Source organism: Aspergillus steynii (assembly GCF_002849105.1).
Source record: "Aspergillus steynii IBT 23096 chromosome Unknown P170scaffold_3, whole genome shotgun sequence".
Classification (NCBI taxonomy): Eukaryota; Fungi; Ascomycota; class Eurotiomycetes; order Eurotiales; family Aspergillaceae; genus Aspergillus; species Aspergillus steynii.
Window position 1 is genome coordinate 4,072,165 of NW_020194400.1, and position 11,887 is coordinate 4,084,051.

The 11,887-nt window shown below is 50.3% G+C and overlaps 5 protein-coding genes across 5 annotated transcripts; 4 read left to right on the forward strand and 1 right to left on the reverse strand.

Annotated features, from left to right (window-relative positions):
• Window positions 1–42: 42 nt before the first annotated feature.
• Window positions 43–1,586, reverse strand: P170DRAFT_509250 (uncharacterized protein; the record flags this gene model as incomplete). The annotated part of the gene is made up of 5 exons (XM_024854655.1): window positions 1,305–1,586; window positions 1,103–1,250; window positions 977–1,049; window positions 803–927; window positions 43–751 (listed from the first exon to the last, which is right to left on the reverse strand). The coding sequence occupies exons 1-5, from the start codon at window positions 1,492–1,494 to the stop codon at window positions 43–45; spliced, it is 1,245 nt and encodes a 414-aa protein (XP_024706530.1). The 5' UTR covers window positions 1,495–1,586.
• A 600-nt stretch (window positions 1,587–2,186) lies between these two features.
• P170DRAFT_509251 (60S ribosomal protein eL43) lies at window positions 2,187–2,860 on the forward strand (the record flags this gene model as incomplete). Its single annotated transcript, XM_024854656.1, has 4 exons — window positions 2,187–2,248; window positions 2,315–2,345; window positions 2,503–2,667; window positions 2,797–2,860. The coding sequence occupies exons 1-4, from the start codon at window positions 2,230–2,232 to the stop codon at window positions 2,858–2,860; spliced, it is 279 nt and encodes a 92-aa protein (XP_024706531.1). The 5' UTR covers window positions 2,187–2,229.
• A 1,004-nt stretch (window positions 2,861–3,864) lies between these two features.
• On the forward strand, window positions 3,865–6,229 carry P170DRAFT_382591 (putative PHD and RING finger domain protein). Its single transcript, XM_024845607.1, has 2 exons — window positions 3,865–4,278; window positions 4,376–6,229. Exons 1-2 carry the CDS (start codon window positions 3,981–3,983, stop codon window positions 5,953–5,955), a joined length of 1,878 nt encoding a protein of 625 aa, XP_024706532.1. The 5' UTR covers window positions 3,865–3,980; the 3' UTR covers window positions 5,956–6,229.
• Window positions 6,230–7,545: 1,316 nt separating this feature from the next.
• On the forward strand, window positions 7,546–9,836 carry P170DRAFT_382593 (MFS transporter). The gene is made up of 2 exons (XM_024845608.1): window positions 7,546–8,725; window positions 8,796–9,836. The coding sequence occupies exons 1-2, from the start codon at window positions 7,993–7,995 to the stop codon at window positions 9,701–9,703; spliced, it is 1,641 nt and encodes a 546-aa protein (XP_024706533.1). The 5' UTR covers window positions 7,546–7,992; the 3' UTR covers window positions 9,704–9,836.
• A 158-nt stretch (window positions 9,837–9,994) lies between these two features.
• Window positions 9,995–11,818, forward strand: P170DRAFT_406981 (Zn(II)2Cys6 transcription factor; the record flags this gene model as incomplete). The annotated part of the gene is made up of 3 exons (XM_024846660.1): window positions 9,995–10,250; window positions 10,317–10,906; window positions 10,970–11,818. The coding sequence occupies exons 1-3, from the start codon at window positions 10,169–10,171 to the stop codon at window positions 11,816–11,818; spliced, it is 1,521 nt and encodes a 506-aa protein (XP_024706534.1). The 5' UTR covers window positions 9,995–10,168.
• Window positions 11,819–11,887: the final 69 nt, after the last annotated feature.

Sequence of the window (11,887 nt, forward strand, 5' to 3'; positions counted from 1 at the left end):
ACAAACTATACAAAAAGATATACAGACATACTTAGAGCACAATCAAAACTCCAAAATCTTCGTCTCAATATAACATCCCGCCGCCTCCAACCGATCCGCATACTCCTGTCCCAAAGAAGCCGGCGTCACGATCCCCCCTCTGGACACCTTCCGAACCTTCTCCTCATTCTCCAAAATAACCATCGCTCCCTGGGCCATCAGCAAGCCGGTCATCGCATACAGCGAGCCCTGATACTTCAACGTGCCCAACGCACGCTTCGGCTCCTGCACATCCTGATCAGCCGTCGCCACAGCCCGATACTGCACGCGATCTCTAGTCGAATCCTCCATGCGCGGACCAGTCCCGGGCATATAGATGAACTGCTTCACGAGCATGCGCACCGGCGGCAGAACCAAGAGGGACACGGCGATGAGGAAAATGAAGTGCAGGGCCACGCCGACCAGGACATTGCGGACGCGCACGAACTGGCGGAAGGTGAACTTCGGGCCGTAGAATTCAGGCATCAGCGTGCTGCTGCGGTGCACGATGATGATGTCGGCGATGGCGGTGGGCGAGGTAGCGAGGACGCCCATGTCTGGGATGCAGCGGACGCCGAAGAGCTTTTCGGTGATGGACTCGCGGGGAAGCGTCTTTGGGGGTGGGGACGCGGCCAGCGCGAATGGTTTCAGGGATTTGGCGAGCTCGGGGTACGGGACTGCGTCGAAGAGAGTGAGAACGGTGCTGAGAGTGCCGCCGCTGGCGCCGGAGCTCCTGTTGCGATGGTTAGAGTACATGTGTGGTATGTAGAGCTGGCTGGCTTACTTCAGTTCGTCGATTGAACAGGTGACTTCCTTAGTGTGGCAGGATAGTTCCTCGCGAACTCGTTTGACGAGCGACCAGGAGAGCATATCTGCCGGAGCACTTTCAACACCCATGAAGGGAATGATCTAACACAATTAGAATACCGATGTAACTCTAGAAAAATAGGGCACTCACGATAGCCCCGGTTGCCTTTGCAGTATCATGATATTTCTCAAGAACGCTCTTGATGAATGGTGGCTCTCCGGTTCTAGAACTTCAATTAGAATGACTCTGTCATAGTCCACCATAGAGGGATCATACGCATCAATATAATGGGTCCCATTGCTTGCGCAAGCTTCAACCACCGGAACCGAATACAGAACATATGGACCAATGCAATTGATAATGAGCTTTGTTCTCTGCGCCAAATTATGGAGCTCCTCGCGATTGAGCTGAACAGCCAAAATCTCTACTGGAGCGTTAGCAATGGCCGACCTCAACCCAAGGTCCAATGGAGCAATACCTGGTGGGGTGCGATCCGGGTTCAATGGCTGGATTTCCTGGGCTACATTCTCGATCTTTGGGACAGAGCGTCCCGCAAGAGCCCACTTCAGGTTAGTGGGCAAATTCCGGACAATGTGTTCTGCACACAGCTTTCCTGTGTAACCTGTCGGGCCGAGGACGACTAGGTCGAATTCCCGGCTGGATTGCATGTTGGATTGGATGGAATTTTTGAGTTAGTGTGGGAAGGTTATATCGGAATATAGGGGACTGAAGTCATATACTATAAGACAATGGGTAGAATTGAATATATATACATGTGTTGAAAGAGGGGGAGAGAAAAGCCGCGGTATAGATACGGGCAGGGGTGCTCTGGGGATTCTAGACTGCCGTCTCAGGAGTTGCTTCAGGCTAGCCCCAAAAGGAAAGGGAATTGATGACATCATACAGTCATGTGATTCGACGCAAACTTCTCTCTCACAAGGGCTTTCCCCAACATCCATAGATGGTGATAAAATGAAGTTTAAGATGGCAAATTAGCGATGCAAATACTCTATTCTTAGGGTGGATTATGGCAGTCTCAGGTTCATAGGAGTAGCGGCGATGATGACGTAGGGCGGGAGAAGAGATTGCACTGTTGAGCACCATCCGGAAAGTGCATAAATTTGATAAGGCAGACAAGGACCACCATACGACAAACTTCATTCATATTCATATTAATAAGATGACTTTTGACCATTAAAACCGAAAAGTTTTGTCGGCTTCGTGCCTGGACCAGATTCTATAGATCGCCTCCAGTTTCGACGCGGCGAGCCCCACGTGACCGTCGCCAAGAGTTCGAGCCCTAAGCGAGCCCACAACGACTCCCGCCTACCTAGAAAGCCTCAGTCTCGATTTCGACTTACCGCACTGTTACCATCTTCGACTTCAACAGCCTAACAGCCAAGATGACGAAGCGCACCAAGAGTGAGTATATCGCCTTGCAGAAACATGTCGACGTCGAGGAAATTAATCACTGACTGAAAATTCCAGAGGTCGGCATCACCGGTAAATATGGTACTAGGTACGATTTTGCTCTACGCCCTTCATTCTAGGAATCCGGTTTGAATTCGATGGCGCTCCTCACCCGAGTGATCACCCCCAATGAACGAATTCGAACTCGAGACCTCGCCCTCGATCAGACGAGACAGAAGAGAAGTATTGACGACGTGATCGAACAGATACGGTGCCTCCCTGCGTAAGCAGGTGAAGAAGATGGAAGTGTCGCAGCACGCCCGCTACATCTGTACCTTCTGCGGCAAGAACACCGTTAAGCGCAAGGCTGTTGGTATCTGGGAGTGCAAGGGCTGCAACAAGTGTGTTGCCGGTGGTGCCTACACCGTCTCGTAAGTCGAGCGCCTGTTTTGACAATTTTTACTCGCCACTTTTCCGTCCTGGACATCGGCCAGACTGGGCTCTTGTACCAGGGGAAGTGACCTATGTGACAAATACTGATTGATGCGATCGTGATACAGCACCCCCGCCGCCGCTGCCACTCGCTCCACCATCCGTCGTCTCAGAGAAATCGCGGAGGTTTAAATGTGATGATGGGATTTCCTTTTACGTTTTAAATCAAAAAATAGCGAAATTCAATACCTGAAGAGCTTAAATGATTGAACTCCTACGATCTTACCCCTTCTCTCGATCTCAATAGCGCTCGCTGTCGTGCAGAATTACGCCGTATCCCAATAGACCTTGACTCCCTCCGGCGATTTCGGATTTTTCAAAAAAAAAAAAAAGTTTTTAAGACCCTTTCGTAGCAGATATTCCGCATCTGCAGTTTTTCGTCTACTGTATTGCGCTAGGATTCATGTCGCCTGTTATGAATTTTTTATTTCGAAAGGTTAAAAATACTGTTTGTGATCGTGTCTTCTGACGTTGCAAGATTGCTGCCATGTGGGCGAACTCGCACCTCAGCAGGAAATGAGCGAATTATTCATTTCTATTGGCGCGTGTCTCAACCGGACAGATGGCGCAGTATGGAGCATGCATGCCTATTCTCTTTGTTGCCCTTCGGGCTGTTCGGCGGAGTCCACGGTAGCCAGTTACATTCTGCATGCTCGTTCGACTAGTTACGGAATAGACTTCGGATGGATACGAATCCGACCAGGTAGTGATGAAGTCAAGGATCACTGAGAATGGGCTTACACTTTTTACAATGTTCTGGAGGAATGGCACCATAGTGCCGGTATGTGGAATAAAGTTATCGTGGGGAGTTCCTCAAAAATCGGCCAGCGGCATACTCAGATTGACTTCAGCGCTGTAAAACGGGTTGCACCAGCTGACGGATCCCGCGAGAGGGGGCTGTGGGTGAACCTGCTGAGAGCTGCAAGGGCCTGACCAGCCCTGACGAAAGCACCGACTTTGGTTTTACCACCTGAGGCCATCAGGAGGCGGCTGCGCTCACTCTCTTCCCGGGCGCTCATTGGCCCTCGACGACGGCCGGTCACGTTGCGGCCCAGACTCCTTTGCGTTAGACTGGATTCTAGGTCCACCTTCAAAAGGCCGGCTGCTTTCTCCCCACATCACTTCGTCTTGCTTCCTCTCTCTCCCTTTCCCTTCTTCTTCCCACGCCTCTCTCCTATCCCTTTTTGCCAGCTGCTCTTCATGCCTTCTCTTAGCTTCCCTGCAGACAATCCTGGCACATCCCCTACTGTTAATGTCCGACACTTGTATTGTGTGTTTAGGAGACCTTGGCGAAAGCGCCAGCGATCCTCTTGCCGTCACCGCCGAGGCCGCGCCAAGACCTGATCTCGGAGTAGATGGCAAGCCCAATGACCTTCCTATCGAGCCGAACGGCGTGGACGGCAATGAGGACGCTGGTCAGATCGCCCAGTTACTCCCTTGCGGCCATATCCTGCACAATAATTGCCTGGCACCATGGGTCGAACGTGCCAACAGCTGTCCCATTTGCCGCCGCAGCTTCAATGTGGTGGAGCTGAGGGAGCAACTCGGAGGTACGTACATTGCTTTATACTTTGCCAACCACTTCTGCATACAACCTGCATTGATCCGTGATGGACGCTCGCTAACCATGAACTCTTCCTCCGGCAGGGCCCGTGTTGTCATCTTACTCCGTGCAAGACCGAACACAGGTGGCGGATGTTGATCCCTCCATGGTAATAGAATATTTGGATGATGATCTGGCCGAGTTCCAACCGTGTCTCATTTGTGGAGATGCAGATAATGATGAGCTCCTGCTTCTCTGCGATGCGTGCGATGCCCCGTCCCACACCTACTGCGTCGGGCTCGATACGGTGCCGTCCGGGCCTTGGTATTGTTCGCGGTGCCTCATCCAACGCACGTCGGGATCGTCCTCCGAATTGGCCGAACGATCCCTCCGGACTCCGGACCGCCGCGGTCGCCGCACGAGGGCACAGCAGCGGAGACTGCAGAGCAGGAACCAGATGAACTCTGTCCACTGGGCACGGGTATGGCAGTCCGTCTGGGATCATCTTAACCTTGACTTGGATTTTCCTTTTGATGATGACAGGGCTGCAGAGCGTGCCCGCCAGCAACAAAGACGCGAAGAAGCCAATCAGCGAGAGTTTCGCGTCTGGCAGCGTCGGTTTGAGGTCGCGGAGCAGCAGGGTGGCAGCAATCGATTCAGAGACACTGCTGCTCTCCTCGACCTGGAAGTTCCTCGCCCATCACGACCTCGTGTTCCACGGGAACCCACTCCGGAACCCGAGTCTCTCGAGGAAATGAGAGCCTGGAATGCTTTCGAGCGAGCTCGGGAGATTGAAAACAATCCGAGTGCCGCAAGAAAGAGAAAGGAGCCCACCATGTCGCCTTCACCGGAGCCCACTGAGCCGGAGAGAAAGCTGAAGCGACCGCGAACCCGCAGAGCTCAGGACCTGGCGGCTCTGGCTACGCAGAATGGGGAATCTTCCCGAACTGCTAGCGCCCAAGCTTCCGCTCGAATCAACGCCGAGGGTTCGAGCGAGCCTAGCTTCCTTCAATCTCTCCTCAAGGAAGTAGAGGACTCTTCCACTCCCCGCGGTGCCAACTCGCAAGGCCCCTCCGCCCAAGCTTCAGTCGCACCGACCGACCATCCAACGCCTGGTCCGTCATCCCCGTCAATATCGCCTGCCCCTTCCAACCACTCGTCTCCCTATTTATCATCTTCAACACCACCGCCGCACCTTCGGAGCAGGCCAATTTCTCCAATTCAGCTCGCGTCCCCCATGGTCCCATCTTCTCCACTATTTTCACCAGACGTATCGCCAGCAGGCACTGGCAATGACACCAAGGAAGATACGCCATCGCGACCGGCCGCTGAGCGGCCTCAGCCGCGTGTGCCAAGGGCATGGTTGCAATCATCAGGAGCACGGTCCAACGATAGTTCTCCGACCCGTACCAAGCCGTCTTCGGCTGTCAAATCCGACATCCAAAGACTTGTTGGGGCAGCGCTTAAACCATACTACCGCTCAAGAATCATCTCGAAGGATGAGTATACTGATATCAATCGGAGTATATGTCGGAAACTTTATGAGCGCGTTGGGGGTATCGGATCCCTCGAGGCAGATGTGAAGGAAAATTTAGAAAGCACGGCCAAGGACGAGGTGGAGAGTGCCGTTGATTCCCTCAAACAGAAACAGAGGAGCATCAACGACCATGATGATAGTGCTTGATATATGAATTTCATACGGCATGTGCCGGCGTTTATGCAGCGATTTAGCTTGGTTCCATTGGGGAAAGCATCTTCTCGGGCGTTTATCTATGACCTGCCGGAAGGGATACCATGGAGATATCTGTTTTATTGTTTCTTTTTTCTGGAGTCTACGGTGGCAAGCTTGGGATTAGCATGAAGCGCAAGTCAACCTTTGTAGCTGTCCCCTCTTGATGTTGTATGATTGAGAGGATTTTCCATCAATAATATATTACCATCAGCCCGTCTTGATGGCGGCCTTTTCCAAGAAGATTTTCAAAGCTTTGGTATAGATACTTCTGAGTATTAGGACAAGCTAAACTTGAAGTGAGAGGTCGAGACGTTTGCTCTGCGCCCTAGCAAAGAGTATGGTCGTAAGCATTATTAGTTGTAGTCTGGTAGGCCTCAGGGATCAAGGCTCAAGCCCATGTAACCACCCCGCCTTTTCTCTCCGCACTTTTCGTTTCCTCTTCACGCAACTCCTCCCGGTGAAAAGACATGTGCAAAGCAGTGCAAATTGAAACGAATCCTTGTGTACGATCTTCAGGGCATAACTGATCTATTGTATAATAGGTCTAGATATGCTTTTTCTCAGTCGGTAGCTCTAATAAATTGTTCATGTTTTATTCTGCCTACTGACTGCATTAGCTTAGCTTTACGCAGACTTTCGTCCACGTTGCCAATTCAACGTGTGCTTGCATACGCGATATCCACTGAACAATCATCCCCAGCAATTAGAGGTTGCCTGGTCCCTGATCACTGCGTCATGGGACTATCATATTATTAATAGCATCCAGTGGCGAAAATCAGTAAAGACTGAGATCCTGATGCGATGCACACGGCATATTGCTTACTCACCCGTGGCACAAAACAGTGATGACTGATCAGCATAACGAAAAGCCTTTAAGATCGGACTTTCCGCGCCGTGCCTCTCTAACCTCCGAGATTGATAGGGGCTTAGTATAAGGTCGGACTCCCGAGCGAACGGAGTTATGGATCGACCAGCTATTCAAGCCAACATGCTGACGAATCGACCGGAGCCCCTTCACTCCTTCTGCTTCAGTCGGGCAGTCCAGCGCGCAGTCCTGCGTCGGTTCTCGGGAGTAGTGCTAGGAACATCTACCGATACCCGCTGAATGGTCAACAAATGTCAAGATAGAGAGAAGCTAAGGCGTCGGCTAGAGTGGGTTCTTGACCCTCCTGACCCAATAGGTTATGCGAACCCGGACATGGTCGGTCTTCGGACCGCTACAAAGCGCGAGCGGCGTTTCTCGAACCCACGTTTCCAACTTCCACCCCCTTCTAACTGTTGGAATCTTAAAACTTTGACTCATATGTGCCCCTGGCCGCCAATCATAATGGCACCGAGCTACCATCGCCATGGGCCGATTATCCGGTCAAGGTACTCCGTACACTACGGACTAAAAGTACATGTCAGATCTTCGCTCTCGGTGTTAATGGTCTGCGACTGACGCTTTCAGACCGGGAAATGATCTCATTTTAACAGGATCGGACTGGCGGTCATGGGTCCGTTCTTTGGCTTTCGGGCCATTCCTTTCCCTTTTTTCCTTTTTTTTTTTTTTTTCTTTTGGTGCCTTTTCTCTAATCGATTTTATCCTCGCCCATTACGAATCAGTATGCCGGGGTATCGGTGCCGACATTTCGGACTTAAGATTTTATCATGGTGGAGCACGTTTGAGGGCTGGACACTCCGGTGTGGCAGCTTTGAACCAAGATTATTCTAGTCTGGTTTTCATTTACTAATTGATAGATTTTTGGGGATATTATTTTTGCTATAGGAGGCCCACTTTCTTGATGTTGCGCAAATACTTATAATCTCCGGAGGCCCACGTTTTGGCCACAGGTTTCACAGCATTCAGCGCTTTATAGATTTGATTTTCAAACGATTTACTATTTCTTAATACCCTGAATAATCACAAATCTATCTCTATTTATCTGAAGAGGAACATTACGACACAGGAAGGAAATCCCATAGATCGCCAGATCCTGACCAAGCGCCATGGTTTCCGAAAACCAGAACAGCGCAACGATAAACGATACCAACGGCATGGCTCCCCGTTATGATCATACGAATGAGCTCCCAGTGTCGTCGGACGTTACCTTGAACTCTGAGACAAATTCCGCAATAGGGGACCCGGAGAAGGAGCTTGAAGCCTCCCACGAAAAAGACCTGGAGAATGATGGAGCACTTGCCCAACCAGCTGGAAGCGAGAAGCCAGACGCAGCGCCTCAGAAAGACCCGAACTTGGTGGAATTCGATGGACCGGACGACCCTGAAAACCCGCAGAATATGCCTTACTGGAAGAAATGGGTCTTAACGATGACCTTGTCTTCGATGACAATGTGGATCACCTTTGCGAGTAGTGTCTTCTCGACTGCGACTATGGTGACGGCGAAGGAATTCAACGTCTCGACCGAAGTGATGACATTAGGAACCAGTTTGGTTGTCTTTGGATTCGCGCTGGGGCCTTTGATGTGGTCTCCCATGTCTGAATTGTATGGACGCAGACTGCCACTGTTCTTTGGCTATGCTGTGTTTGCGATCTTCCAAATCCCAGTTGCTGTCGCACAGAATCTCCAGACTATCATGATTTGCCGTTTCTTGATGGGCGTGTTTGGCTGTTCCCCTCTGGCGGTCGTCGGTGGTGCTATGGCAGACTTCTGGAACCCTATCGACCGTGCTGTGGCTATTGCGATGTTCTCGGCTGCAACTTTTGTTGGACCAGTGCTAGGTATGTTTCTCCCTTGAGGATCTTCTTTGTCCCCCAATCTTGCAACTTCCCGTCTAACATGCACGCATAGGCCCCATTGTTGGTGGTTTCATCACGGACTCGCACCTTGGCTGGCGCTGGACGGCTTGGATCACTCTGATCGCCTCGGCAACCTTCGGCCTCATCGCCCTGGTCATTATCCCCGAGACGTACGCCCCTGTTATTCTGCAAAAGCGCGCTGCTCGCCTCCGTAAGGAGACCGGTAACTGGGCACTACACTCAGCTTTGGATGAAAGTCGCCCTACTGCATCGGAAATCGTTACCAAATACTTGGTTCGCCCAATTCAAATGCTGTTTTTGGAGCCCATTCTCCTCTTGATCACGATCTACCTGGCCTTGATCTACGGCATCCTGTACTTGTTCTTTGAAGCCTACCCGGTTTCTTTCCAGGAGGTTCGCGGATGGACCAACGAAGGTGTTGCTGGGCTGCCATTCCTTGGAATTATGATCGGGGTGCTCTGCGGAGTGGCTCTGATTATCTGGCAGACGAAGACTCGGTTTGCTCGCAAGCTGGCAAAGCACGGTCGTGTTGTTCCCGAGGAGCGTCTTGTCCCCATGATGATCGCGTCGATCATGCTGCCTGCTGGCCTCTTTTGGTTCGGCTGGACCTCCAACCGCAACATTTCGTGGGTCCCTCAGGTTATCGCAGGCATTCCCATCGGTATGGGTATCCTGGTTATTTTTATGCAAGGTCTCAACTACATCATCGACGTCTACCTCATGTTTGCCAACTCCGCCATCGCGGCGAACACTCTGGTCCGGAGTAGTCTTGGAGGTGCTTTCCCGCTCTTCTCGGTGCAGATGTACCATAAGTTGGGTGTCGACTGGGCTTCCAGTCTGCTTGGCTTCATCACTGTTGCGATGATTCCTATCCCGGTTGTCTTCTTCATCTATGGTAAGAAGATCCGGGCTATGAGCAAGTTCTCTCCCAAGCTTTAAAAAGCTGCGTTCGTTTTTCTTTGTTTGTCTTTATGTTCTCCAACGAGATATGCATAAAAAAAGCGGGCATTTGGAAGGCGTTATTGAATACTTTACTACTAATAGTTAATGATGGCATATAGATAGTAACGCTTAAAGTTAATTTTAAACTTAAAGATTTGATGTCTCATCCCATGGTCTAGTTTGTTTCGATGTCTATTATAAAATTTGAAGTGCACATAGCCAGTGCATATAATAAAAAGCTAATGGGACTAATCTCATGATCAATATTTTGGTCGACCGGGTGGACACCTGAATCGGATGGCAATCAATTCTATCCCCGACTAAGGCCGAAGAGCCGAGCCTACTCCTCATCGCCTACCATGGTCTGTTCTCGTTCTCGCCTTTCCAACTCATCGGCTTATTTGCTTTCCTGTCTCCACTTCTTTATGCTTCATTTAGAAATGAATATTTGCATTGGCTACTATGTCGACTTCAAAGGACATCACCAGCCATTCTTTCCCGTTGTCCGCTGCCAGGTTTCGAACAAGAACTGGATGCGCTGAATGTGAGTCTGTCGAGGAAACAAGCCATTATTTGCACTATAGGAGCAGTTGTGCTAAGTTACTGAAAGGTCGGAGGCGCCGTAAGAAGTGCGATGAAAAGCGACCACGGTGTGGGGGATGCTCTCGAATTCATCTCACTTGCACATGGTTAACCGAAAATCAGTTAATAGATCGACGAAGGAACCGCAATCCCCAGAAAATTGGTGAAACACGATGTTATCCACAGTTCACAGTTTTTGGGGATCGGGAATGTCAGTCTGAATCGCAAGACCAAGATTATCCCTTGATTACTGTGCCTCCCAACATTAATGTCTCTTCGATTACTATGCCGGCCCCATTCCAGTCAAAGGAACACCTTCGGCTTTACCACTATTTTACAGCCTCCGTTCTTCCATTCCTTATCCGACAAACAAGTCTAGCAAGGTACTCAGAGCAAAGACATTTCCTTCGACTTGCTCTTGAGCACCCTCCTGTCATGGGTGCGGTGATCGGTATTGCCGCGCTTCGCACCAGGGAGCAGTCATCTCGTCTGAACATCTTAGCTATAGAAAGCTATTTATTCTCAATCAACTACCTGCGTAAAAGTATTTCTCGTGCTAATTACACTGGAGATGAGGATTGGCTCCTGGCAACCACCATTCTTCTTTGTGTTCTTGAGGTAATGATCTCCTGTCTTCCCGCTCTAGAGGCCATGGAATATGACATTTCTAAGCATTTTTAGCAGAATTCACGCTACGATGAGGTACCAAACGCCGGGTCACATATCCTTGCCTCCGGTCAACTTCTGAGCCTTCGAAGCCCCAGGCCCCGCAATTACTACTCACAAGATGCCATTGTTTTCGAGCGAATTTGCGCCGAGTCATTTCTCTATCACTCAACACTTTTGACTCTTCTTGATCCATCGTTAGATCGTATATGTGCTCTCAGGGTCAGGCTTGATCTAGATGGATATTTCTTCGATCCTGCCCATCCTGACGCCAACGATCTGGGGTCCTCTATTTCTACTCAGCCGATTCTCGAAGCTTCCTATGAGTTTTACCTGTTGATTGCGGATATCACGAGGTTGGCAAGAGCAGTGCCATTAACAAGTCCGGAAGATTGTGCTCTTTGGTTTCAGCGGCGAGAGGGCTTTCGACGCTGGGAGAGCACTATCGGCAGTGCTCGCCCGGCCCTGCTCAGTAATAATATCGCTAAGCTTTATGCAGAAGCGATTCGAATCTTGTTTCTCAAAGCGCATCCTGAGTTACCAAGGAATGAAATCGTCGGGTTCCTTGAGGTCAGCTTCCAGCGTGGCTTGGCCCTGATAAAGACCATGGGTTTCGATGAATGCTTTGCTCCTTATTACCGTTTGTGGCCTGTCATTGTCATTGGATCGCTTGCCATTGATTCTGCTGAAAAGCAAATGATCAGAGCAAAATTATGTGCTATGCCCGAATCAGGACAAAAAGGGCCATTGATACTAGTACTGCACCGTCTAGAAAGAGTGTGGGATCTAGATGCTACATCTCACGGTTATGAGCAAGGCATGCTAAGGCTAACGTATTTGACAAAGCTTCTGAGTGGCAAGTGAGGCATGAAGTGAAGGGGAGGTGAGCGAAGTTAAATTCAGAAAGATCCGCAAATGACAATGAATGAGTAG

Bases quoted from the DNA above. Each gene is read 5' to 3' on its own strand.
- P170DRAFT_382591 (XM_024845607.1), top strand. From the start codon at position 3,981: ATGTCCGACACTTGTATTGTGTGTTTAGGAGACCTTGGCGAAAGCGCC. The intron at 4,279-4,375 runs GTACGTACATTG...TTCCTCCGGCAG, and splicing joins GCTGAGGGAGCAACTCGGAG to GGCCCGTGTTGTCATCTTAC.
- P170DRAFT_382593 (XM_024845608.1), top strand. From the start codon at position 7,993: ATGGTTTCCGAAAACCAGAACAGCGCAACGATAAACGATACCAACGGC. The intron at 8,726-8,795 runs GTATGTTTCTCC...ATGCACGCATAG, and splicing joins TTTTGTTGGACCAGTGCTAG to GCCCCATTGTTGGTGGTTTC.